The sequence below is a fragment of the Neophocaena asiaeorientalis genome, unplaced genomic scaffold, assembly GCF_003031525.2.
Source record: "Neophocaena asiaeorientalis asiaeorientalis breed wild unplaced genomic scaffold, Neophocaena_asiaeorientalis_V1.1 scaffold346, whole genome shotgun sequence".
Taxonomy (NCBI): domain Eukaryota; kingdom Metazoa; phylum Chordata; class Mammalia; order Artiodactyla; family Phocoenidae; genus Neophocaena; species Neophocaena asiaeorientalis.
The window spans coordinates 2,654,702-2,682,302 of NW_020175400.1; the positions used below are offsets into that span (position 1 = coordinate 2,654,702).

At 46.0% G+C, this 27,601-nt stretch overlaps 1 protein-coding gene across 3 annotated transcripts in view; it reads right to left on the bottom strand.

Moving 5' to 3' along the window:
- Nucleotides 1-6: 6 nt before the first annotated feature.
- The window catches only part of ABHD2 (abhydrolase domain containing 2, acylglycerol lipase), a 110,236-nt gene continuing 82,641 nt past the window's right edge, over nucleotides 7-27,601 (bottom strand). For 2 of the 3 annotated variants that reach the window (XM_024766453.1, XM_024766455.1), the window contains exons 5-10: nucleotides 22,595-22,778; nucleotides 12,089-12,181; nucleotides 9,431-9,541; nucleotides 6,831-6,900; nucleotides 5,257-5,341; nucleotides 7-3,064 (exon numbers count right to left, since the gene is read on the bottom strand). In XM_024766453.1, coding sequence (XP_024622221.1) covers nucleotides 2,868-3,064; nucleotides 5,257-5,341; nucleotides 6,831-6,900; nucleotides 9,431-9,541; nucleotides 12,089-12,181; nucleotides 22,595-22,778 — 740 coding nt within the window. In that variant the 3' untranslated portion in view covers nucleotides 7-2,867. The remainder of the gene's footprint in view (nucleotides 3,065-5,256; nucleotides 5,342-6,830; nucleotides 6,901-9,430; nucleotides 9,542-12,088; nucleotides 12,182-22,594; nucleotides 22,779-27,601) is intronic. The other variant, XM_024766454.1, reaches the window with a different exon arrangement.

Genomic DNA, 27,601 nt, shown 5'->3' on the forward strand with positions numbered 1-27,601 from the left:
CTGCGCCACCAGGGAAGCCCCTGCTTGGTTTTTAACATGTTCTTCCTGCGATAGAACTGTCTAGGTTTCCGCAATTTATATCCTTAACCTGATTTTATTGTATTTTAACCTGATTTTAAAATATAATATTCAAATACTTTTTGAAAATTCTGCCTTGTTTTAGCCCAAGAGGACCTCAGTAGCAAGAGCCCGCACATTATCATCAGGAACGAAGGAAAAGCAAGGAAAGCTGGAGGAAGGAAAAAGCTGACCTACATATAAAATGCTGCTTCCTTGTTTATTAGGCGAGCTCGCATCTCTGTAAATTCAATGCCTCTGTGCTCTCATTCAGGGACAAACAAGAATTTTCCTGTAAGATAGCCACAGTTACACTGTTATTTCCATGCCTGAGAGCCTGGAGCTTGAACAGAGGCCTTCAGTTGATTTCATGTGAGCCAAAATGGAATGTAAGTGCCATTCAGAGTCACACACTAAAAAGATTTCAGCTGGGAGGCAGTCTCCACAGTCCCGTGGGGTAAATTCCGGTTATGTGGCAACAAAGGCTGTGCCCCGAGCCCTGCCTCTCCTCCGTGGGCCACCAGAACTGCCGTGCACACCAGGCTCCGAGGACTTCTGCCCCCATCCCTGCCAAGTGTGCGACAACAGGACTGTTTTCTCCTCCTGAATGGAGCTGGTACCTGGCCACTGCTTTGTCAGAATAGATCAAAGGATGTGACCTAAGGCAAATGAAAAGGAGCCTCTTGCTTCCTGGGATGGTGATCAACCCCATTAAGTTATTGCTTCATTCATCTAATTTCACAAAAAAAGGTCTTGAGACGTGAAGGTTGTGGCAGGATATATGACCATGAACCTTCTAGATTATAGCTGTGGTTGTTGGTTGGAGGGAAAAGTAACAGAGGGGAGAGACTAGCTTCGAAATTGAGGGGTAGATGATAAAGTGCCAATTTGTACTAAAAGAACATGAAAAAGAAAAGCACTTGAAAAGTAACAACTTGGGGGGAAAGTCACAATGATGAATTTGGTGTGTGTGAGAAATTGTACTGAAGCAAAGTCGAGACCATAGAAGTCTCAGTCTCTTCAGATATGGCTGTTTTTGATGTTATTATTTAGGATGACCTGGTGATTGTCAGAAAACAACTTCTTCAGGTTACAGACATTACTGTCACATGACTTGGACCGATGCCCAAACTACATTCACCTGCGGCCATGAGGGTCTGCATCCAGGCCCTCAGGTGGCTCCCTTTACCCCTTAAACATCCACATACAGACCCACTATTTACATTCCTGTCTGTCCTATAGCAAAGGAGAGGAAGCCAGGAATTTTTTTTTTTTAAAGTATCTATAGGTCATTTCACTTGTAATTCTGTTTAGTTCCAGATAGCAACTGCTGATTTTTCAAAGTGCAGGGTTTTTAGATATTCAAGTACCACAGGATTGGAGGAAAGTAGTACTTGAAATGTAGAGTGACTTTTCATCTGAGAAGATAACACTCTGGAAAGATCTGTCCAACACGCTACAAATATGAGCTATTACATTACAAAATCTGGTTTCAAAATCACACCCTCTTCAGTTGGAAAGATATTTCTCCAAACTCAGATCCGACTTTTGAATTGTTTGGTATCAAAAGTCAGAGTTAGAGAGACCTGGGTTAAAAAAATAAAATTATAACTGAGGGTTTAAAAAAAAAAACACCAAAAAACCCCCTCTTTATATGAAATGAGGGACATATAAAAAAAGAAGGAAAGGCAAATGACGTCTACATGCTTAGAATAGCTCTCAGGCTCCCCTGGAGAGGTGTTCTCTCAAACCTCAGTAAACTGAGTTTGTCATTGAGCTTTAGAACTGGTAGTGGTATCGGCAATCTACCTGGCCCAAGTCCCCCATTTTACAGGTGAAGAAACAAAAGTTCAAAGGGACTCTTCCAGGGTCATATAGCCAGTGAGAGGCAGAGTCAGGCATGGCGAGAAGTCTTCACCCCCAGCCCAAGCCCTTTCTGAGACATCACATAGCGATCGCACCAGGGCAGCCGTACAAGATAGGCCTTGCAGCTTTGGAGGCTCCTGGGATCTAAGAGATACCTCTGACTACGAATTTCAACAACACAAACTACCGAGATGTTTCTAATTTAAAGGCTCTGCACAATCGTGCTTCTCAAATTTGCCTGGTGAGGAGAATCACCTGGGGCACCTGTCAAAAATTAGAATCCCCAGGCCCCTTCCCAGACCCACCGAAACAGCTTCTCCAAGGGGAGGGACCCGGGAGGCTGAATTGGTAACAAGCGTCCCAGGTAACTCTCATCAACAGCAACCTGTGGGAAAACTGTCTTAGAGGACAGTGAGGGAGAAACTTGGTTTGTGAGTCAAGGGAATTTTCTTTGCCACGTAGGAGGCTACAGTCTTGGCCTGGGAGGTCCAGGGTCCCCGGCTCCCAAGCTGAGCTGCATCTACAGCATTGGCTCTTTTTAGGGTCTACGTCAGGACACATACACCACCACAAAATAACATACATCCTTCACTGCTCTTGGGGAAAAGCCTTCTGATTGGCAAAGCAAAACTGCTGTTCAGACACATTTTTAATAGGGAAACTAGATGTAATTGGCTTGAAAGCAATCAGATGCTGACACCGGACAGGAGGGTGAAAACCCCGTCGCTTGTCACCATGGCTAACAATGCAGTGGAGAAAACCAGTAACTAAGCACAAAAATAGCCTGGAGCTCCCAGGGACGGCCACCTACTTCAAGTCCGGTGTGTCTAGTGGGTGGTCTCCGTTGATGGTGTGAGGTCAGATCCAGGTCACTGAGGGAGATGGGAGACCTGAAACAGCCGGTGACCAGGGCAGCTGGCGCGCACCAGAGTCCGGGGGCTGCCTCACTCCAGGTCGGCCTCCACCTGTTCCGTGTCAGAGCACTGCGACTTGTTACGTTCCCATTGGCAAATGGCATTGGCGTACTCCACCACCAGCTTATCCATCCATGTCAGGGGCTCGGGGAACAGCACGGACCCCTCAAAGAAGCCCAGGTGGCCCCCGTGCAGGGGCAGCACAAACATCACGTTCTCCCGTTTCTCTGTAGGAGAAAGGCAGCTGAGTGAGTCACTGTTCTCTGACCAGCTCCAGGGCAGGAGGTGCAAAAGTGAGCTGACCAGGGCGGCCCAGGCTTTCCCCACAGGCGAAGGTGTCACCTAAGTGGGCATCTGATTTCTACTCCCTCTGCCTCATTCACCAAAGCGGGAGGGAGATTTGGTGGGGCAGGCAACATGGTGGGATCTAGCAAGTTTTAGAATAGCAGCTTGGCTTTGGAGCAGAATGGGTACCGCCTTAGGAGATCCTTAAAACTCTAAGTGGTTCTCAAACTTGGCTGCATATTAGAATCACCTGGGGTTTCTTTATGATCCCTATGTTGCATCCAGACCAATGAGATTCTGATTTGAGGGTAGGGGTGGGGTGGAGTTGGGGGGTGGTAGGTGAGAGAGGGAGGACCCAGGCGCTGGTGTTGCTAAAACTCCCCAGCTGACTTGATTGTACAGCCAAGTACCTCCCAACTTCGTGTATCCAAATCACCCGGGAGACTGCCTTAAAATGCAGATTCAGCTTTAACAGGCCTGGGGAAGGAGCTGAGATTCTGCGTTTCTTTTTTTAAAAAGATATTTATTTATTTATTTAATTGGCTGCACTGGGTCTTAGTTGCAGCATGTGGGATCTTTAGTTGTGGCATGCAGGCTCTCAGTTGCAGTGTGCAGGATCTAGTTCCCCGACCAGGGATGGAACCTGGGCCCCCTGCATTGGGAGCGCGGAGTCTTAACCACTTCGCCACCGGGGAAGTCCCCAGATTCTGTGTTTCTGACAAGCTCCTGGGCGATGCCGATGCTACTGGTGGGGACCAGCCTTTGAGGAGGGACTCATAACACTTAACACTCTTATTTACTAGAGAACCAGATGAATTCAATGGAGTCAATGATTTTTCATTACAGAACTTTATTTTTCAAGGCTAAAACATAAAGCTGCAAGTTGCGTTAAAAGACGGCCAAGCTCTCAATGGCACGTGCTAAACGGCCATTTGAGAATTATTAACCTGGAGCTTGACTTTATGAGTCCATGTTTAAGTTAGTCCCGCATGGGCTGGTAAAACCATTACCGAAGATATGTGCAAAATGGGCAGCCAGGTACAGTCAGGTACCACAGGGAGCATCTCTCTTCCCAGGGGGATAAGTGACAACGGGTCCCTTGCTGGCTGCTCCAGGCCTCTGAGGCGCTTCCTGGCACTCACATTTCTGGCTCTGCAAGGGCTCTTTTCTTGTCTGACCCCCTTTATTCTTCCCTTCCGGCTGCTATTTTGTAAGTTTCTGTGTGACAGCATTACTGCTATGGATGTTACTTTAGATATGCAGAAGGAAACCAGCATGGCTGCTTCCTCTCACTGCAGCCCACGTGGCTGCTTTTGTGTAGGGAGCCTGTGGTTTGATAGATGGTTGACACATAGCTTTTTATCACATAATGCACCTGCGACACACGCATTCACTCTGAGCGGAGAACGGAGCTCTGTCTGGGCGTGGGTCCTTTATCTGCTTGCTATGTTATCTACTCTTTAACTTGGGGTCATGAGAGAATCAGAAGTACCCCTTTTCCCCCTGGTTAACATATGGTATTTACAAGAGGAAATGTAATCACAGAGGACTGGGAAGGGAGGAGATTAGGTACAATGCAAAGTAACTTTAGATTGTGACCCAAGTGTTTCCTTCCGTTACCCTCTTTCTAGTTTATCCCATAGCTCCTACCTAGCATGCTGTGAGGCCGTGCAAGCCTGGGGCAAGATAACATTCTCATGAACAACCTTCTTTGCTTTTTCAGTTGCTTATATTTTTATCCTCAAAGCAGATGGGGAGGCTGTCTGTCACAAGAGGTAGCAAAACTGGCTTTTTTGTTTTGCTTTTCAGGTCAAATTTTAAGTCTAAATATCTCTTTAAGTCAAACTCTCAGACTTAATGGACCCACATCCCTGAGGCCATAATTTCACAGAACACCAGGGGACTCCCTGAACCTCTTGGCTATGGATATAAATGATGATCCTGTCTCTTGCACCAGGAGAGAACATGAAAAGGCTCTACCCAGGCTCCATCACAGCCCCAGAACTATCAGGCTAGAATAAATAAGAACACTGCCAAGAGATACCCTGATTGCCAGGATATGACAGCATGATGAAGGTGACATACTGTGGCAATTTGCTGAGCGGTTGAGGGAGCAGCAGCAAGAAACACTGACCTGAAAGAGATTTTGGAATGGTTAGAAGACTTTCATGCACCAAGGGGTCATCAGCTGCATTCACCAACATGAGAGGTACATAAATCTGAAACAAGAAAATAAAGCAGAATTAAATGATCAGTTCTCTTTTTTTAGACCCCGTTGATCCAAGGCTCAAATATACTACCGGATATGTCTTTGAAGCAAAGGGAAGAGGGTCAGTGCTCAGTTTCCTGAACATGTGAACTCAGGACACCTCGTATTTCCTGGTGGTGGCAGGAATGATAACTGCTGCTGTGATCACAGCCCCTGGCAGGCATGTGCAGGAGCCAAGCTCGGTGTCCTAGGTGACCCACGTGCTCTGATGGAGCACGGGTAAAGACTCTACAATACCCACTGGCAAAATATTTCTGATCGTCCGCATAGTGTTTCATATTAGCCATACCTTTCCGAAAAATGACTTTACAGAGTTATGTACATATTCATCCAATTTATATGGTGGGGAGGAAAAAAGGAGTGTGCTCCACTCCAGACAAAGGAGGCTTTCTAGAAGAATCTGAAGGTTGAAAACAGGTGCAGGCTGGTGGATATCGGGAAGCTCTTGGCAGCTTTGCATTCAACATCCATTTATCAAAACAGTCAGTAAGCGTCCTTTTTCATTTTAGCAGAGGTGGTGCTGATGGGGGTGCTCAGACATTACTGAACAGCCATGCCCAGGAACGTAATGACTGGTTGCCTCACCTGGAGGCCCCTGACACTGGCTCTGGACAGCTTCACGTTTCTGTAATGGCTTAAATGAAGACATGAAAAGCCTGGATGATGATGCTAAAGTAGGAGGGGTGGCCGATATGACACGAAGGCAGAACTGCCATTCACAATGGTATGCTTAAGCTGGGGGAGCAGTGGACCAAACAACAGGTGGACATTGATAGGGATAAATGGGAAGTCCTGTGTTTGAGTAGAAAGAGCAACTGTTCAAAGACAGAAGGGGAGAGACTGATTTGGTGGTGGTTCAGGTAAAAAACATGGGGGTTATGACTGGCCACAAGCTTAATTTAATACAAAGTTTATTGTAGCTGCTCACACCTGCATTAATACAAACCAGTCTACTTCGACAAAACACATGCTCCTCTATCATTCTGATACAGAAATGCATCTATTTCACTCTGTGCTTGCCAGATCATGGCAGGAATTTTGAGTTCAGTCCTAGGCACCACACCAACAAAATACACGATGACCAAAACAGGGTCTAGGATTATAAGAAATCTACATGGACTTCCTGGGAGGAACCATGGTATAGGAACCAGGCAGGATTATACAGTCAAAGGAAGACTAAGAAAAAAATGGGTGCGGTAGCGATTTTAAGGGCTTTCACTGCACTAAGGGGCAGCTCTGGGATATTATATGGAGGTCACAGAGGGGCAGAGTTTGGTTCAATAATAAATCCAAGTCAACAACTAGAGCAGTTGGAGCCAGATGCTGGGAGAGCTTCCACCAGGGAAGCTTAGGAGGGATGATTGTTATATCACGGGTGGAGCTGGGTGGGGTGATACTAATTCTGAGATGCTGTTTCCTGAGTTGACGTGGTCACTCACCCTGTGCAGGTACCTCATGCAGCTTTCTTCCTCGTAATATTCCTTCAGGGAGTTATAGCCATGAAACTTCCTGGGACACACACACACACACACACAAAGGAAAAAGACAAAACAACACTTGAAATAAGATTAGAATGCTGAATTGATTTTATTACTGTGCCAGTTCCCACACTAGCTCATCATATCAGTAGAATATACACAGGCACCAGAGTTAGGGGTTAAGAGCACCCAGCTTTGGCATCTGTCTTCAAATCCTGGCTCTGTCACTTACTGACTATGGACCTTAGGCAAAGGGTTTAACCTCTCTGAGCTTCTCCTCTGTAAAATGGAGCTAGCGACAGGAGCTTCTTTAACGGCACTGTGAGATTTACGACATTAAAGTGACATTTTATTAGCACAGTGACTGGCCCAGAGTAATTGCTCAGTAAGTGTTATCTGTAGTAATTATTAGCGGATGTTACATCTTTTTGAGGCAGCATAAAACCAGATGTCACTGTAGACACTAAGAAACTGCAATTCGAAGACATTTACTAGAACTTTGTTTTCAACAGAATTCTTCCTGGCAGAGTGATCTGGACCACTGTGAACTGGAATGAAATATGTACTGGATAATAGAAATGAGACAGGGATTCAAAGTTACCGACTCTGTCCTCCATGGAGCAGTAGTCAGAGACACACTGACATTGACAAACCCTTCGGTGCTTCAGCAGGCAGGTCCTGCAGCTTTGCCCTGCCCTGTGCTCTGAGAGGCCGGCACGATTCAGCCTGGAGCTCTGACACCAGGAGACAGAGTCAACCCCAGGTCAGAGGATCTCTGGAAACCTCATTTCATTCTGACACAAATTAAGGCCTCTGGTTTGTGAATAGTAGGAGTTTTTTGTCCTGACTGGGGTCTTCAGGGTATCTCGGCTCCCCTGTAGCTGTAGATCTCTTCCACTCCCAGGCTCCTTAGACATCTCTGCCGGCGAAGGACCCTCAGGTTGGACTATTTGGGCCAAACTTGACAGGGAGGAGGCCGAGTGCAGAAATCATCTCTAGGACATTTGTCTCCGTGAAATCAGCCCCTCTGAGGTCTCAGTGGGCCAGGAAGGCACTCTCGTCCTCCAGTATTACTGGTGGCGGGTTGATGAGGAGGCTGCCCAAACTGGTTATGATCATGAAAACTGCTACTATCTAGCACTATTAAAAAAGGAAGAGGGCTTCCCTGGTGGCGCAGTGGTTGAGGGTCCGCCTGCTGATGCAGGGAATGCGGGTTCGTGCCCCGGTCTGGGAAGATCCCACATGCCGCGGAGTGGCTGGGCCCGTGAGCCATGGCCGCTGAGCCTGCGTGTCCGGAGCCTATGCTCCGCAACGGGAGAGGCCACGGCAGTGAGAGGCCCGCATAACGCAAAAAAAAAAAAGGAAGATTTTTGGAAGAGTTGAAGAACACTCTCTTTTGGGCTTAAAAAAATTTAGAAGATGAATGAAATTTAAGTAATTTTGTTTTCTTTTTCTCATTAGTGTAGTGTCTGCACCACAGTAAAGTTGCACACCCCATCGTAAGTGAGGCTGGGTATAATTCATTCTCCCTTCTGAATGTGCCAGCAATTTCCCAATTTCCATTTCCTTTGAGTTCACGGGCATATTTCAAAGTCACTTGGTGTAAGAAGGCTACTAAAATCCCATAAGGAAGGTAAATACAGATCTCATACTCTTAGGTCAATATGTGCCTATCTATTGGATGAACACTAGCTTGCTTTAGGCCACACCTGAAGGTATCAAGTGATCTCTAAATAAAAAGGATGACTTTTTCAAGAGAATGATGAGGTCAGAGATTAACTTTACCTCTTCCAGCTAATGCTAACCTCAGTCAGAAACTACTGGTGCCAGGAAAGAGGACACTGTCAGTGTGGTGACCTCAGGTGCCTGGAGAGGCCTGGAGGGGCGGCAGGGAAAGGGCAACTGAGTGAAGTGGGCGGGCTTTGCATATTACACTCAGAGAAGAGTCTTTACGCCCCTAAAGGAAGAGGCTCTGTCCATTTTTCTTGTAACACACAGCTCTCTCGGTCTATTTTTGGTTTTTCTACTTTTGATAGAGACATAGGCAGGTACAAGAAATATTTTCCTTTTCCTTTTACTCCAATGCCACATGCAGTTTATGTGACATCTGATCCCTGACCCGGTGTTGAGGACTGTGGACAACTAGGGCACGCATACCCTAGTTCCCCAGTTCAAGCTCAGTTGGCCATGCAGGAATGTAGAACGAGTGGTCAGAGCCTCTTCCTATTTTTTTATTTTTTTTTTTACATTTTTTGGCCATGCCATGCCATGTGGCATGTGGGATTCTAGTTTCCCAACCAGGGATCTAACCCGCACCCCCTGCATTTGAAGTGCTGAGTCCTAACCACTGGACTTCCAGGGAAGTCCTCTTCCTATTTTTTTCAGAGACATTAGAAATTTGGATTTCTCTGTGAAATCTTCAGTTTTTAAACAGTGGACATTAAAAAAAAAACAAACAACCAAAACCCTTAACACTAAAGTGGGCAGAGGAAACCCCTAGCGCTGGGCAGCAACGGCCTGCTACCTCCCGCCTAGCACCCTGCCCCAGAGCATGGGCACACCTCATCACATTGTCGTCGATCTGCATCAGGGATGTGGCTGTGTAGAGGCGGCTCAAGTCCGTGTCCTCCAGGCTCTGAGGTTTCTTAACATGGTCTCCAAAAAGAGCTTGCCTACAATGAGACAAGAAGCAAACAGAGAATGAAAAGCAGATGATAAACCAAATCATCACACTGTACAATGGAATACCTTACAATTTTGTCAATCATACCTCAGTAAAGCTGAAAAAAAATTTTTTTTAAAGCACATGATAAACAACCACAGCCGAGCCTACTTTCTTGCCCAGAGGCAAGCCAGGAGAGGGTCTCTGACATAGCGTCTGCGCGTAACTTAGAAATAAATCCCTTCAGCCTTCAGAATGTCCCAGAGGATGCCCTTGCACTGTTGACTTTTGAATAACCGAAGAAGGAGCAACAGCAAGACCTTATTTTCCTTGCCGCTGTCTAAGGGGCAGCTAGACAAACTGAAGATTGTGTTTGAGCCTAGGTGACTATTACAAAACTGGCCCTGCAGAGAGGTCTCAGGATGGGCTCTGTGGCCTGTGGTGGGCTGTCAGCCAAACAGTGGGGGGCCTTAGTCTAAAGTTGTGGAGGCCCCATCTTTACACTGGTGTTGACACCGCCCCCTTTAGCAGAACCCCTTTCTCTTTATGAGCCCTTTGTATCACTTAACAAGATAATGGTTAACCCATTCAGCATTTGGGCAAATCAACAGCCCTCCAATATGTTAGCTAAAAAGCTAACATATACTCAAAAGAGTAATTATTTCCAGTAAGAAAATGATCCTTCTGGAGAGGATGACAACAAAGGCAGAGATCAAAATGTGCACATTTAGACGTCCATTCCCAGCAAGGGCTCTCACTCACACAGCTGAAGGAAGACTGAGTTTGCTTTGAGGTTTGGTCCTACAGTGGGAAAAATTCATTATGGAAACTAAATGCTCTGGTACCCATTCACAACCTCTTCCAAAGAAGAGGAACAGATTTCTTAAAAATTTTTTTTTTCAAAAGAGTATTAGAAAGATTATATACTTAAAGGATAGAATTCACAATTTAAAGTGTGTCCCAATAAAACTAGAACAAAATTTTAAAAAAGAAAAGACAATGCTGAAAGAGAAAAAAAATTATAATAAAGTATCCCTAAAATTTCTAGGTGTTTGGTTTTCTGTGGTAAATTTTAAAAATGTAAATACCCTGAGAGCACATCCAGAGGACTCTGCCAGTTTGTTAAGAATTACAAGATGGACCTTTTCGACTAATTTATTAATGGCAAGACTGGGCCCTGTAGCAAAACAAATGTCCCCTGGGAGGAAGGAGTTCACTTTCCATTGCAGAGGTATGGGAAGACCGACAGAGGACTTGGAATTGGTGTCTGATGGCCTGGTTTCACCCCTGCTGGAACCTCAGCAAATCCCTGGATCCATCCAAACCTCAGCTGAGCCATACCCGAATCAGGGCCCAGCACACAACTGATGCTCACACACCACGATCTGAGCAGAAACTCAGCCAGCCCGGGGGACATAAGTCTCCCTGTGCCCTCCACCCACCCAACACCAGGGCCTGGGGATGTGCCTGGCAGCCTGAGGGGCCTGCAAGCGCCAGCCTTGCCCAGGCGCCATGTGAACCCCACCTACAGGAAGCCCAATCTAGGGTGCTTGGCTGGCCAGGTGGGCAGTACATTTTCTTTTAATCACTGAAAAAATATAGGATAAGAAACTGATCATTCAGTCAGGTTGCTTTTCCTAGGATGGCATCAAAAACCCCCTAAAATTGTACTTTTTGAGTGCCCAATATGTACCAGGCTCTGGGGGAATCAAAACACGCCCGAGCCCTCCAGTGCTTTCCAGTTTAGTTCATGATGCGGGACTCACACTGCGGAGGCAGCAGAAAAATGACTTGTCGGGGGAGGAGCTAGCTTCACAGAGGCAGATACCCGAGACGGACCTAAAAGGATGGGCTGGGTTTGGACAACCAGAGATGAGGGGAAGGGGGTCCTCAACAAGGGCATAAGTGGTGTGGGAGAGGCCAGAGGGCAAGTGGGCCTCTGAGCGGCCTGGTCCAGCTGGAGAGGGAGGGAGGCATGGGGGAGGAGGGAGAGCCAATATCGCTAACAATAATCACAACGATGAAATCATCACTAATATTTCTTGAGTGCTACTGAAGACCAGGTGTTGCTCTAAGTACTTGTCAGGGGCTAACCCACCAAAGGATTCTGAGCAGGAGACGGGCGGGCAGAGCATGGAGAGTGTGGACACCACACTTGGCATCAGCGGCCTGACTCCTGTCACGCTGCTGCTTGGTCAGAACCCCAAGAGCCAGCAGAGAACGATTCTGGATCCCCAAGCACAAAAGCATCCTAAGGAGAAAAGCTCCCCAACAGTGACAAGCCACCCTCAGGATTGCCCACAATTGGGAAAGAATGGTGTGGAAACGGTTTCTCTTTCTTCTTGGACTTTTTGAAAATTATGGAAGCAGAAAGCGATTTGGTGAATTTGGTAGCTTGGGACAAGTTTGTTTCTAACCAAGTCACAAAACAGTCAGCAGACAATGTGTACCACCCCTGCCTTTTTTTTTTTTTTTCCTGGAGAAAGAGGAATTTTGGCTTTTAGTGAAATAAGCTCAGAAAGGAACTGTCTCCCAAGGGATAGGGAAGGCAACACACCTGTGCGAGAGGATAATTTTCTTCATGTTGTCGGCCATGAGGAAGTTGTAGAAGCGCCGGCACTGATCCCACTGCATGAAGGTTTCCTGGGCCCTGGAAGAACCACAAGTGACAGTGAGAGGGACTGCGTCCTGGAGAGGAGAGGATGGGGCTGGCGAGGGCAGGAGGCAGAGCTCTTGCCGCTGAAGAGCGCCGGCTCCCGACGCTGGAACGTGGGCTTGGATGCGTGGTCCTCAAACTACCTGTAGAGACACCAGAACAGCTGAACGCTGCTGAACATGAGGCCCCAGCCAGAAAGCTCTCTGGGGCCACAGGCTTTGTTGCTGACACTCCTGACCCCCTCCTTCCATCACCTTGGTCTTCTCTTCGTCACAGGACCTATTCAATTGTCATTTGAACACGTTCGCTACTTGGCTTCCTACCCTGGAAGCATGTTTTTCTGGCTTAATAACAGGAGTGTGTAAAGAGAGGGGGTGTGTGGAGAAAATAAGTGCACGGAAAAACCTGAAAACACTTATATGTGGAATCTAAAAAATACAACAAACTAGTGGATAAAACACAAAAGAAGACTCACAGAATAAACTAGTGGCTATCAGTGGGGAGAGGGAAGAGGGGAGGGGCCGTGGGGGGAAGGGTTATTATGGGAGTATATGAAATCGTGTGTGAAACTTTTAAAAATGGTAAAGCACTATAGAATTTAAACAATCATTCAATAACAGTTTAAAAAATGGGAAAGAAAAAAAAACAACACTTGTTGCCATTTGTGAGGCAAAGGAAAATCATATACTTTGAGCTTTCTTTTGATTAGCCTTAGCATATTCAAGGGGCAAGGACGGAAGAAGTAGCGAGGCCATCAACCCCTTCTAGGCCCAGCTGCTGGGGCTGGTCCTGAGTCTTTTTTCCTCTAGAGCTAGTGTGTGATTGGCACGGCAAGGCCTACTGACGTGTGGGGTCACCAGACAGGCAACACCCCTGCTTCCAGATCAGGAGACCACGGGCTCAGAGACGTCAAGCGACCTGCCCTGGGTCACACTGGAACGGTCAGGTATGGCTGAGTCTAAGCCAGGCCTGCCTGGCTCCAGCACGTGTGTTCCGCCACCATCACCTTGTCCCTCCTCTACTCGCCTCTGCAGCCAGATTTCCTCACCCACGTGTCAGGTGAACAAACACCGATGCTGTCATTCCCAGGCTGCCGCTCAGCCCTCCCCACTTCGTGCTTTCTTCCCTCGGGGGGTGTGAACCCAGACACAGCTGCCATGGAGGCCACGCTAACCTTCATTTTGCAGATTTCTGAGTCTTGAGGCCTGATTCCACCCTGGGAATGAGTCTGGGTGTCACTATTCCCATACAGATTCCATTGGCCTCATCTCCCAGATGGCCAGAGAGGGGACTCTTGAGAGAGGGTGGTACATAGGTATTTTTTTTAAAAATCCAGGGAGTTACAAAAGTAATTTCCCCAAAACTGCCACACTTCAATTTTGGAATAACAAACATTTCCCGTAACATCGTGGTTAAAAAATCAGAACTGGCGGGAAGTTAAAAGTGAAAGGGTTTGTGGATTTAATGGCCTATGATGTGCTCATAAAACATGGGCTAAAGCTCACAGTGAAGACTAACACTGCCTTCAAAGGTCAAAAGGTCATTCTATAAATGCACGGGTTTTTTGTGGGGGGCTCCCTGAACACTGTAGGAGCAGAAAGGACGGGCCGGATCACCATGGGCAGGGCCCCAGCTAAGGCAGGACTGTGGACACTTGCCTCTTGGTCTGAGGGAGGAGGGGGGTCACCCAATCTGTGACCCACAGCCTGCTGCCAGGGCGGGTCTCCCTCCTCTGACCTTGGACCCAAGCTGTCCCTTCTTCAGAAAGCCTATGGTCTCAAAATCCCAGCTTTCTCTTGCCCTCATCCTTTTCTCCCTTTGCTGACCTTCTAACTGCTTTTGTTAGTATCTCCTTCATATTAGAGGAACTGTGGAGGTTGGGAAGGGAGGGGGCACTGACCATAAATTTAAGCTATGAGAAGATGCTCCAGTGCTGCAGATGCCTTGATTGAATCACCCCAGAGGTGCCACTCACTGAAAGGCTCTGGGAATACACGGGGGCCCCGGGCTCAAGGAGGGACTGGGATAAGGTTGCTGGGACCAATGTTTTACCCAGTCAACGCTGGCCAACATTGATTCCTCATATCTTCGGTTTACCACTCAGTATATTTAAGGGATGTCTTTCACTACCTCTGAATATAAAATTAAGGGATTGAAACTTAATTTTATATTAGTTTTAAGAAAACATAATCAAGACCAACATATAAAAACATTCATTTCATATATCTAAAAAATGACCTGGTTTATTCAATACCACCACCAACAACAAACTGAAAAGAAATAAAAGAGAGGGGGATCCTACAGACTAAAAGCAACTGAAGAGACAAATCAATAAATGCAATGTGTGGACATTATGGGGATCCCAATTCAAACAAACTGACTGTTAAAAAAACTTCCATGAGACAATCAAGGAAATCTGAACACTGACTAGAAACGGGATGATATTAGGAATTATTAATTTTTCGATGTGATAATGGTATTGTGATTATGTTTAAGAAAAAGTCCTTAGAGTTTTTTAGTGCTACTTAGTGAAATATTTACAAGTGATATGACATAATGTCTGGGATTTGCTTGAAAATAATCCAGTTTACGGGGGGGTGGTACGTGGATGAGATGCAGAGAAAACAAGAGTGGCCAAGGGTTAAGCATGGTTGAAGCTGGTGGTGGGTACACGGGGGTTCAATATCCTATTGCTTTTATTTTGTATGTGTCTAAAATGTTCCATAACAATGAAGAAGAAGGAGGAGGAAAAGATAGAAAATAGAAAATCTTTTGGATTATGAGCTACTGAAAATTATTTACCCTGCTGAGGAAAGCCAAAGATCAGTCAGTTTTAACTGTTAACCCTGAGCCTCAACAACCATTTTCAGGGATGGCAAAAGACCAGCAGGTGGTCTGGAACCGTTATATACATGGCCCGTCAAGAACCTCACTCATGCAGCTCCCACTGAAGCCAAACTCCAATTTATCTGTCATGTTCTTGCAGTGAGAGGAAGCAGGAGGCAGAACCAGGCTAGAGGGGCAAACGAGCCCAGGGCTTGGGGCTGGTGATGGGATGAAGGTCTAACAAGATGTCCAGGACACCTGGCTGGCAAGAGTTAGAGCAGAGACTTGAACTAGGGCCCATCTGACCCCACTGCGTAGTTCACCAAACTCTGCAGAAGCCACTTCACCTCTCCAAGCCTCAGTTTCCTTATCTGTCAAATCAGGAGGTTGAACTAGAGAAGCAGTTTTCACACCCAGATTGCTCTGTGGCTGAGGTAGGTAGACAGTTCTATGACAGGCCTGACAAAGGCCACCCTGGGGGCCTTGGTGTTGCTTTCTTTGCTTCTGTTAATGGTGGATGGACTTCTGCAGACAGTGGTGGATGTTGTGAGTGGGGAGCTGGCCAACTGGTGGTGTTAAGAATGGGTCTGAATTCTGGCCTCGGCTGAAGAGACCTGAGGGATGGGCAGGCTCCTGGGCATGCATCTCATGAGGATGAAGAGAATGTCTGCCTGGAAACCAATGACTCCGCAAGAAGGTTTAAAGAGAATGGTGGTGGTGGTAGGGGAAGAACACTCAGATGAGACTATAACATAGGGTACCATGGCAGACAGACTTCAAGTATGACAGGATTATAAGCATAGTGGTGTCATGAGAACAAACGGGAAAGAACAGGGAGGGAGAGATGACATTTATAGTCTCAGATACCAGTAAGCCAATGGGAAGAGCACACACAGGTGAACTCAACTCGGCAGAGTCATAAGATATGAGAGGTATCAGCGAGACTTGCTGAGATGAGAGCAGGATTGGAAGGAACCCTGCGATGGACACTGTGTAGCTATTCAAAATAAGGTAGACAAGGAGAAGCAGAAAAGTGCTATATGACAAGAAAACACAGACCAAGGTGGAAAAATATGTGGGGAATGTTTGGGTGAGATCTGCCACGTCAGATGGAAGAAATGAATTTTCATTTTTTGATGCTAAATGGGCACCCAAACCAGGGGACTTCAGCTCTCTAGACACTGAAAGAATCCCTTACTTGGCCACACAGCAGAATATCCAAGTTCTTGACTTGCCTCTAAATAGCTATATTCTCCAGAAGAGAGAAGGGATGGCAGGAAGTGCTCCCAGGCTGAGCTAGATACTGGCCCACCAGGAGAAACTGGCTGAGGACACAGCAGAGATGTGTGGAACCTGGGAGAATGCAACTAGGTCATAATTACAGGGAGGAAAGCCTTTGTATAATCCAAAGTGAACCCTTGTTGGAAGGAAGGCAGGTTTCATAGACTTCAGAAAGAACGAGATGACTCCAAAAGGGATGATGCCCCCTGAGAGTTGCAAAGCCCTCAAAAATGATTCTGTCATTGAGATGGCAAATGAGAAAAGACAGTACCCCAAAACACTAGTAAGGTTTCACTGGGAGTCTTATTCCAGAATGACATGTATGGATTTTTAAAGAACTTTATCCATCCATCTACCTATCTATTATGAAAACCAATAAAGTTCTTTAAAATGCTGTTATTTCTAATCAATGTAACATTAATAAGATATTATCTGTACTGGTTTCCCAGCCATCTGCTGGTGAGAGATTTCTCTCTGCAGGGTTAAAAGAATTTTAAAAGGTGCTGTGGAAAGAGATGGATATTTTCTTTTCTTTTTTTTTTGGCTGTGATGCACGGCTTGCGGGATCTTAGTTCCCTGAGACCAGGGATCGAACCCGAGCCCTCTGCAATGGGCGCGTGGAGTCCTAACCACTGGACGGCCAGGGAAGTCCCAGGAGATGGATTTTTTAAATCACTTAGAAGAGGGTCCCAACAAAACAGGGGTCTGTAATTATGTTCAGAACAATCAATTAGGCAAGGAAGAACTGAGACAACTGCTTTATACTCCTGGGGTACTGCTCAGAGAAAGCTCAACTTTTCCAACTCATACTTTGCAAAATGAGTGGACAAGGCATCCATTAAAAGGAATTAAAGTTGGAAGAGAATGAACTGGGGGAAGAATGCATCTAACACCCAAAGAAATTCAAATCTCCTAGCGCATATAAATTTCATCTCAGAGTGCTGGGAGACTGTGAGAACACCACACAGCTTTCCTGTGGTCTTTGAGAAAATATGGAGGATGAGAATGAGAGACAGGTTCTATACATCTGGGATGGGCAAGCATGACTCTCACATTCCAAAAAGGGGCACCACAAATTAAGACTGGTGAGGAATTTCTTAAATATGGTCCTAGGCAATATTAAAAAAATACCTGGAAAGTAATATGCCAATGAAACCTTAAAGTACATTAAGTATTTTCCCAGAATGCTACCACACCAATATAACCAATATTTTTATTTGCGAAGGGAGGGGGTTCCCCTCCAGGCTTTGTCAATATGCAATCATTAAAAATTCTTTTTTAATTGTGGTAAAAAACACATATTATAAATTTTACCATCCTAACCCCTTTTAAGTGCGTAGTTCAGAAATCTTAAGTATATTCACACTGTTATATAACAGATCTCCAGAACCTTTTTATCTTGCAAATCTGAAACGCTATACCCAGTTAAATGACAACTCTCCATTTCTCTCTCCCTACAATCATATTTTTACATAGTTACCTTCCACCCTATGTTTAATATACACAGTCTGCCATTTTATATATTTTCTTAATTTAAAAAAATACAAGCAGGCTTGTTTTCTACTGAATGGGTATATCATAGCTTACAACTATCCCTCTTGCTGGACACGTGGGTTATTTCTAACTTGGCCCTACAAGAGAGTCATACTGCAGTGGGGCAAAACCAGGGCAAGCCTTGAACAGTGTGGCCTCTGGGAGAAAGATAGTGGCACCTCTGTGCCCAAGACACCCAGCAGAAGGTTCCGGGCTGGCAGCTGGTTGCCCTTCAGGGGCAGGGCTGACCTGTGGAGAGGTCGTTACCTCCAGCTACTTCAGCTTGAGACTGCAAGCAAAAGAAAAGCTCTCCGTGCCCTAGTAGGGACTGGGCCCAGAACTCTTCACACCTGCCTGGCTGGGCTTTGTGGCAGGACGGGGCAGGGAGCCCAGACAAGGGTAGGGATGGCCACCCACCAACCCCCTTTCTTCCTTATCAGAATATTTTCCCTTAGGATGCACTTTTACAGGAATGAGATTAATGGGTCAAACGGCATATCATACACCCTCATTTTTCTGATTACAAAAATCCCCAAGGACAAAACATTTGGTTAGCTTCATAACCCAGTGGTGACAAAGCTAAGCTGTTTCTTTTTTTTTTTTTTTGCGGTACGCGGGCCTCTCACTGCTGTAGCCTCTCCCATCGCGCGGAGCACAGGCTCCGGACGCGCAGGCCCAGTGGCCACGGCTCACAGGTCCACCTGCTCCATGTCAGGCGGGATCCCCCCGGACCAGGGCACGAACCTGTGTCCCCTGCATTGGCAGGCAGACCCCCAACCACTGCGCCACCAGGGAAGCCCTTAAGCTGTTTCTTAAGGTTGGAATTCTGTCCCTGGAGTTTTGTCTAAACTCAGCAGATTTTCCTCCTTTGCTGGGCTCTGTTAAAAAAATTACTATTAAAATTATTTTACAGCTCGACTATAGACACAGGTTTGATGAAGTTACAGCTCTACAGAGGGACTTTATGAATGATAATGCTTGCTTTTGTCATACACTTATCCGTAGTCTGGAGTTTGCCCATTTGCAAAAGAGAGAATATATGCATAATTTGGCAGGAAAAGTGGGGCCTGCCTCTTCCTTGTGACAGGAAGGCCCTGCTAAAAATGCTGGGCTGTTAAAGTGGCTACGAGTTAGTGGTGCTCATGCACTCACTTAGCCAGAAACATACTGCATTTAGGGAGATCTGATGGTTCCTCCACTGCCCTGTAAGGGGCCTCTGACCCCACCTCACCTCCTTCCAAAAATCCCTCCCCACTGACTCCCCACTTGACTGAAGACTTCCTTGGCACCCATATGCCTAGCATGTCACCATTAGTGACATTTATTTGTTGGTTTGCTGCTGTGTAAACATATTCTATTGCCATTAAGCAGGTACAGACTACCTCTTACACCCAAACTGCAACAGAATGCTTGTATTTACTCATATTATTATTGGCAGATTCTTCAGTGCAAGATTGTTGAGGGCTTCCTCAGCAATGACGACTTGATTTTACCTGAAATGAGACTACAAGACCTTCCCTTCCCTTTTCTTTAAGCTCCACGAGGGTGGGGAATTTGTTGGCCTTGCTCACGGTTGTGTCCTATTACCTAGAAGGGTGTCTTGCTGAAGGAATCAAAGAATCAATGAATGAATTAATCACGGGTAATCTTTAGGCATCACTACTTCTCCCTCTTGCATTTCTGTCTGGTTGCTATTCACTGGATGAATTTATAATGAAGGTCTTCATGATAGCTTCAAATGATTAATTAAACCAGAGAGTTAGGCTGAGTTTGACCACACACATTTCCAGGGCTAGTTAGTTGGCTGCTCTTTATCCTGAGGCAACATGTTAAGTCAGCTGGATACCATGTAGTTTTGGGACATCTGTTTCCCTCCTTCACTGGTTCAGCACCTCATCAAAGGTGAGCTAGTTTAGCAGCAGCTAGTCTGCTCTAACTACAGCAAGCAGGCGCTGGCTTCTGAGCCTAGAACTGGCTCTGGCTAGTGGGGAGGTGCGCTATAGGGACGAGAAGCCAGAGGGAGGGGATGGATCACTGACAAGCGGTTGTGTAGACTCAACAAGGAGGAATTTACCGGAAGCATGAACTCCTGTGTGGCCCCTGCAGAGGCAGACGAGCCCTCCCCGCTCCACCTTGGCATATAGGAAGCATGGCTGCCATCATCCCAGTGCTGAAAAGGCTCATTGCCCTCAAGCCTTGGCAGGAAAAAAAAGGGTTATGCTGGTTTAAAGTAAGCCACTGTCATTTAGCGAGTAGATCTCATTAAACTGTTGGGGGGACCCGAGCTCATTAAAATGTTGGGGGTGCACATAGGGCGATGGTGTCTCCTTGACCTGCTGCCAGCTCCTGTGTGTAGGGCCACAGGATCTTAGCCTTAGCATTAGTTCTCTGTGCTCTAGAGGATAAAGTTGCCTGTTTCTCTCCTCTTTGCAGGAGGCTGATGTGACAATGATTATGAGTATCAAGATCTTTGAGGTCTCAAAGAGAAGTGGTGTAGACCACGCCTGCAAAATGTTCAGCACCTCACAGATGTTGGTCAGTTTCCTAGCTTAAACCTTTGGCACAGTTTGAACACCGTGGATCGGCAAACGCGTGAGTCGTGTGATTGGCCAGCAGCAGATGGCGCTGTTGCAGCAAAATGAAATCAGGCTGTTGCTGAAGAGTCTGCGCGTTGAAAAAAAAATGAAAACAAATTTGTCCTGCATCCTCCTGCTTGTCAAATCCAGGGCTCTCTGAACACAAAGTCAGTGTTCACAGTAATCTGACAGCACTTGGTTTAGGAGGGGACTTCAGAGATTCTGATTTTTACAGATGCTAGAAGCCTTGCCAAAAACGACCACTTGCCAGGTGACAAGGGCCTCCTGCCAGGCCCTGCTCCCTCCCTCGGATCCTGTGGCGGGCCCTTTGCTCATTGCTCTAATATTCCAGTCACTGGGCAGGATGGGACTTCGGTTAACTCTGGTTACATAATGGCTATGAATTGGGAGTTGAATATTTTTAGCCAAGCCAAAATAAAGGAACATATCCTCGCTCACCAGAGTGTAGAGAGGAGTGAAGGGGAGGATTCCCATCAGGAGGACGAGGGGACTAACCTAGTCCTGCAATATTAGAGCTGGAGAGACCGCTGAGGTCCCCAGGCCCAATGACTGCTAAATGTGGCTAAATCTCAGGAGTCACCTGTGAAATGTGTCCAAACGCAGATTCCCGGCCCTGTGACGCAGATGCATGAATCAGGATCTCCAGGGCTGGGGCCCAAGAAAATGAGTTTATTTCTAACACGATCCTCCAAGTGATTCTTAATGAAGTGAGGCAGTCGCTAGTTCACTAGATTGGTCTTTGTCATCCACTGATCTAGTCCACTTCTCCTTTTACAATGAATAACGATGATAATTAACAGTTACTGACTTAACTTTCCACATGCCTGGCACTGTTGCAAGTAGTTCATGCCCATTAACTCATTTGACCCTCACAATGGCGCCATGGGGTAGGTACCATTTATTATTACCGTCATCTGCATATTGCAGGTGAGGACAACTGGAACCTAGGCCCTGGCGCTGGAACTCAGGGAAGGTTCCAGCAGGGATGTCTTTCATGTCTATTTTTGGGTACATTTAAATTCTCCGTTTTGGCCAGCTTTAAGGCTCAGGCAGAGGCTGAATTCTGAGCCTGCATTTGCCCTTTGGATGTGTTGACTTCACATTCCAGTAACAGATATTTTTAGAAATAACGTAGCCCCTTATCCATTAGAAAATGACAAGATAGGTTTAAACTACACCATGAGAGATATAGGTGAGGCAAAAAGGAAGGATTCATTTATTAACTATAAGGACTCTTTGGCATTAGACTGGATCAATCAGGGAGCTTTTTGTTTGTTTGTTTTTACTTTTTCTGTGTGATTTTGGATTTCAAGAGTTCTTTAATAAACTGGTCATACCCATTGGTAATACAAAAGACATTATCATGAGCAGTGAGTACAGGAAAAAATATGAATGCATTTAAAGAGTCTGGAAAGATGTGTGTGTGAGTGTGGTGTGTATGAGTGTGTGTGTGTGTGAGTGTGTGTGTGTGGGGGTGAATGTGTGTGTGTGGTGACTCTGGAGTGATCTAGGACAACACTGATCTGGTGGGAGGTCAGAGCAGACGATAATGCCCTCCTAGGACTCCTCCTTCAGGGTTCTGTTGTCGGGAGACTAAGGGGAGAGGTAAACCTTTACCCAGTAGGTCATCTCTTGTGTGTGATTCTGGGATGCCTGAGAGAGATGACTATTTGACAGTGAGGGCATGGATTAAATGGTTTCTAAAGACCCCTTCCAGATGCCACCTGAGACTCAATTCTTTGGTAGACAGGAGGAATCTGGGGTCATAAGGCCCAGTTCTCAGACCCTGGTTCACCAAGTCTCCTCTGTTTTCATAAACCCACAGTTCTACAAAACTCCTGGAGCACGAACAGAGTTAAGTCGTCTCACAGAGACTCCAAAGGGGAACAGCAGCTATTAAGGGGGGCTTTGGCTTATTCAATTACAGATCTGATCCCAAAATAGAGCTGCATATCCCAGGCTTAAGGGGTCTGATAGGACAAATCCCGTGTACGATGTGGAAGCAAAACAAGGTGAATCCAAGACCCAGAAACTTCTGCTCAGTCTGCCCCAGAATTTCCCCTGCTCTTCATGGACCAATGTCTGGTGCACTGGGGCATCTCAATAAACGAGTGCTAACTGGAGGACCAACGGCAGAAAGAACTGGGAGCATGTGGCCGGGATCACTCACCTCAGTGCACTGTAGCCCTGGCACACGCTGACGCAGCACAGAACCTTTTCTTGGTTGGCCTGGGTCTCTCCCAAGTATTTACACACGATGTTACCGCCCAGGCTAAAGCCCACGACCACCAGCTGGGTCAGGGGATATGTCTTCTTGATGTAGTTTACCATGGCTCCAAATTCCCAGGTGCAGCCTATGGGCAGAGAGGTAAGATGACTTGGTCATTTCGGGTGCAACAAAGATTGGAGAAAATGTGAGCTGGAAGGTTACTAAGTGGGTGTTAAGACTCTAATAGAGAGAGAGAGAGAAATATATACGTACGCAGCCAGCCCTCTGTATCTGCTGGTTCTGCATCCGTGGATTCAACCAAATACAGATTGAAAATATTCAGAAAAAAAATCCCAGAAAGTTCCAAAAAGCAAAACTTGAATCTGCCGTGCACCAGCAACTATTTACATAGCATTTACATTGTATTAGGTATTATAAGTAATCTAGAGATGTTTTAAAGTATACAGGAGGATGTGCATAGGTTATACGCAAATATTATGCCATTTTATATATGGGACTTGAGCATCTGTGGACCTTGGTATCCGTGGGGATCCTGGAACCAATCCCCTGAGGATACTGAGGGATGACTGTATAGGAGTGTGTGTGTGTGTGTGTGTGTCTGTGTGTGTAGAGAGAGAGAGAGACACATACATTCAGCCAGACAGACTTCTCTTTGGCTGCCTGCAGCGAAGTTCCCAGATGCCCTCAGTATTAGAGGAAACATGACATTAGTAGTGCCCATGAGGGAAGGGACCATGTATCAAACGCTTGTACAATGCTCCTTTAAATATGGGTTGTGAGAAACCTATCTGGATACTCTTGGAAATTAAAACAGATATTCAGGGTGTACATGAGCACCTGTGTTTGCACACACAGGTAAACAAAAGCAAGAGCAATACTCTTCGGGGTTAGATTCTTAGGCTACAAAATAGGATGTTACACCCACATGTACAATGATTCATGGTGTTAAGAAAAGTACCAAGTGGATGTTATTTACAGGACTGCCTTGTCAATGTGGGGAAGGGAAGGAGAGACAAACTTTAGTCCAGAGGGACGGCCAAGATGCTCTGTGGGATTAGGATAAAATGTTCTTGGTGACATAGGGACAGGTGCCGTGGGAGACAGACCCATTCAGAAACATACAGAGAAGACTTCTGAACAGAGAGGGTGTTTGGGCCCAGCCTGCCCGGGAGGGATGATGTCAACTGGTGTCCCCTTGGGAAGTTGGTGAAGTCATGTTATGTCTCAGCAGCTTTGCGAAGAGGAGGAGGTTAGTGGCCATATAAATGAGGGGGTTCATCACATCCTTCTAAGGCCTAGCCCCAGACTCAGCAGGGAGAAAACTTAAAATAAAACCTAACAGGGAAAGTGAGGGACTTTGCCAAGAGGCACGTACGAGACAGACCAGCATGAAGACGGTATGGATTTTGTTCGTTGAAAAAAAAAAATGAAAACAGACTTCTTCCACATCTTCCTGCTTATCAAAGCTAGCTCAGAGGGCTGGACATTCCTAAAAGAGTTGAACGGCTCCTCTCCTAACCCACAAACCCTGAGGGACACGACCTTCTGAGCCGGGACAAGCTCCCCCTTGGATCTGTCTTCCTCTTAACAGTGGAAGGCCAGCACAAACCCATGCAGGGGTTCTCAGCCCCCGGGGTACAAAGAATCACCTGGAGCGGGTGTTAGAAACGGGCATTCCTGGGCTTCACCCTTAAAGAAGCTTATTCAGTAATATGGTGGCCAGGCCCAGGAATCTGCATTAAATGTTTTTTTTTTGAGTTGGTTATTCATGCACATGGCACAAAATTCAAATGACATAAAAGATGTGGTAAAAGGTACTTTCCTATACTCTTTTAAAAAATACCAATGGCAGGGCTTCCCTGGTGGCACAGTGGTTGAGAGTCTGCCTGCCGATGCAGGGGACATGGGTTCATGCCCCGGTCCGGGAAGATCCCACATGCCGTGAAGCGGCTAGGCCCGTGAGCCATGGCCGCTGATCCTAAGCGTCCGGAGCCTGTGCTCCACAATGGGAGAGGCCACAACAGCGAGAGGCCCGCGTACCGCAAAAACAAAACAAAAAAAACCCAAACCAATGGCAGCATACATATTGCTTAGCACTGTTTTTTTTTTTAACAATATGTTTCGGAAGCCATTGTGTAACAATACACATAAAGCTGCCTTCTTTTTTATTTTTATTTTTAATGAGGTATAACATACACCCAGGAAAGTGCACAATCGATGAATCTACGCATTTACACCCATGCAACCACTGTGCAGATCAAGACGGAAAATATTCCTGACACTCCTAGAGGCCCCCTCGCGCCTCTTTCCAGACAAGATCCCCCAGACTTTGACAATTTGACAATTGCAATTTGAAAGTGTTCAGAGCTCCTGAGGCCTGGAAGGTGGCAAAAGATGCTTAAGACTAGGGGGAAAACTGGGGGCTAAGAGCTGCTCCCTCTCAACATGGAAAGACCCAGGCGTCACCCTGAAAGAGAAGTACGTCTCTCTCTCCATTGAGATATAAGAGATCAAGTCTCCTATTTTTCTCCCTCCTGCACCCAGCAGAGGGTGGTGCACCTTGCAGCCCTTCAATAAATAGCTGATGAATTGAGTGGATTCTGAAGGCCTCTGATGGGTCCTGGTGACAGCCTCCTGGAGCAACAAAAAGCTGGTCCAGACTCTTAACTTAGGAATCTGAAACGCCAGACTTTTGTCCCCACCTAGGTTATTTATCCAAGTTTCTCTTTTTAAAAAGGTAGCAATAGAAGGAATGTTATATCTCTGGGAAACACTAGGTTTAAAATGGGGAGATGGGATGTAAAAGAGGGGGGAGTCTTCAAACACACTCAGCTGATATCACGGCTGCTCAGGCATGCAACAAATAAAGAATTCAGAACTCTTGTTAGAGATATTTGTTCACCTCTCTTAGGCCATAAGAGGCCCTAAAAACACAGTGTTAATGAGGCAGTCTGGCCCCATGGCTGAGTGAAAGAGCTCTGTGGTCACACTGTTTAGGGTAGGCCCCTTTAGTAGCCCCCAATGCTCTCAACTTCCCAATGATGACAAGCAAATCCTGGGGTACAAGGAAAATCTATACCTCTGAGCTCCCTGCTGGAGGCTCAGAGTCCACAGATATAGCATGGGGTCCGGCAATGGGTACTTTTAACAAATACTCCAAATGATTTTTATCCTGAGGGAACTTTGGAAAATACCTTGGGCAAGTTACCAAACCATTCTGGGTCTGTTTCTGCATCTGTAAAATGGAGGTAATAATGGTGAATACCTTACAGAGTTGGTTTGCAGGACTGAGTAAAGTGATGTAGGTAAAAGGCTTAGACCAGGGCATAGTAAGTATTCAATGTTAACTATTATTATAACAGTTACTTCTCTTCTCTTTTAAAAATACTATTTAAGTACACCCATTTCATAGCAGTTTTTATTCACAACAGCCAAAAGGTGGAAGCAACCCAAGTGTCCATCAACAGATGAATGGATAAACCAAATGTGGTACCTGTATACAATGGAATATTATTCAGTCTTAAAAAGGAAGGAAATTATGACACATGTTGCAAAATGGATGAATCTTGAGGACATTATGCCAAGTGAAAAAAGCCAGACACCAAAAGACAAATACTGTCGGATTCCACTTACATGAAGTACCAGGAGTAGTCAAATTCACAGAGACAGAAAGTAGAATGGGGAGTTGTTGTTTAACGGGTATGGAGTTTTAATTTTGCAAGATGAGAAGTGTTCTGGAGATTGATTGCACAACAATGTGAATGTATTTAACACTACTGAACTGTACATTTAAAAATGATGAAAATGGTAAATTTTTGTGTATTTTACCACAATTAAAAAAAATCATTTAAACAAGGGATTGTAGCTTAACACTTGAAAAGGCCAATCTAGATTTCTAGATTTTTCTCCAAAGCAGTGTTCTGTGATCTGACTGCACATTAGAATTACCTGAGGATCTTGTAAAACAACAACAAATACTAATGCCTGGGCCCTCCCCAAACTAATTAAATCAGACTATCTGAGGGTAGGACCCGGGCATGGGTGTTCTTTTATGAGATCTACAGGTGACTCCAAAGTGCAACCAGGGCTGAGAACCACTGTTCTAGGGAACAAGGATCCCTTTGGCTCAGACCAATAGGAGAAAGCATTCTTTAAGGTATACTCCCACTTGGTCTCTGGACCAGCCTCTTCAGACTTCCCTTTCCATTTGCAGTAAGCAACCTGCCCACACGGAGGCACTGCCCCACCTTTTGGAAGCTTCTGAAGTAGGGCTGTTGCCCTGGTAGCTGCTTTCCAAATATTTCCTCAAAGCCAGGTTTCTGTAGTGGGTGAACCTCTGCTCAACCCAACAGGGCAGCTCTACCGGGTCCATCAAACTCCTAACAAAAACAATCTTTAAAGCCCTAAATACACACAACTGCTTTCTGGTAATCGTTCTTGTAGAGTGGATCAGAAAAGCTGCATTGAGGTTAAATATTACTGCAAGAAAAATGTGCTAGCCCAGCGGTTCTCAAAGTGTGGTCCCTGGCCCAGTGGCATTAGCATTGCCTGGGAATTGTTCAAAATGCAAGTTCTTATGCCTCACGCCACCTACTGAATCAGAAACTCTAGGGGTGGGGTCTAAACAGAGGGCTCATTAAGGTCCCACCTCCAGAATCTTTGATTCAGGAGGTCTGGGTGGGATGAGAATTTTCATTTCTAGCAAGTTCCCAGGCAATGTTGGTTCAGGGAACACACTTTGAGAACCCCTGTCTGAGTTGATAGGAAAGGTGGGTAAAATCTTCAATTTTCTGTTTCTTTTGGCCTCTCCCGTTGCGGAGCACAGGCTCCGGGCGCACAGGCTCAGTGGCCATGGCTCACGGGCCCAGCCGCTCTGCGGCATGTGGGATCTTCCCGGACCGGGGCACGAACCCATGTCCCCTGCGTCGGCAGGCGGACTCTCAACCA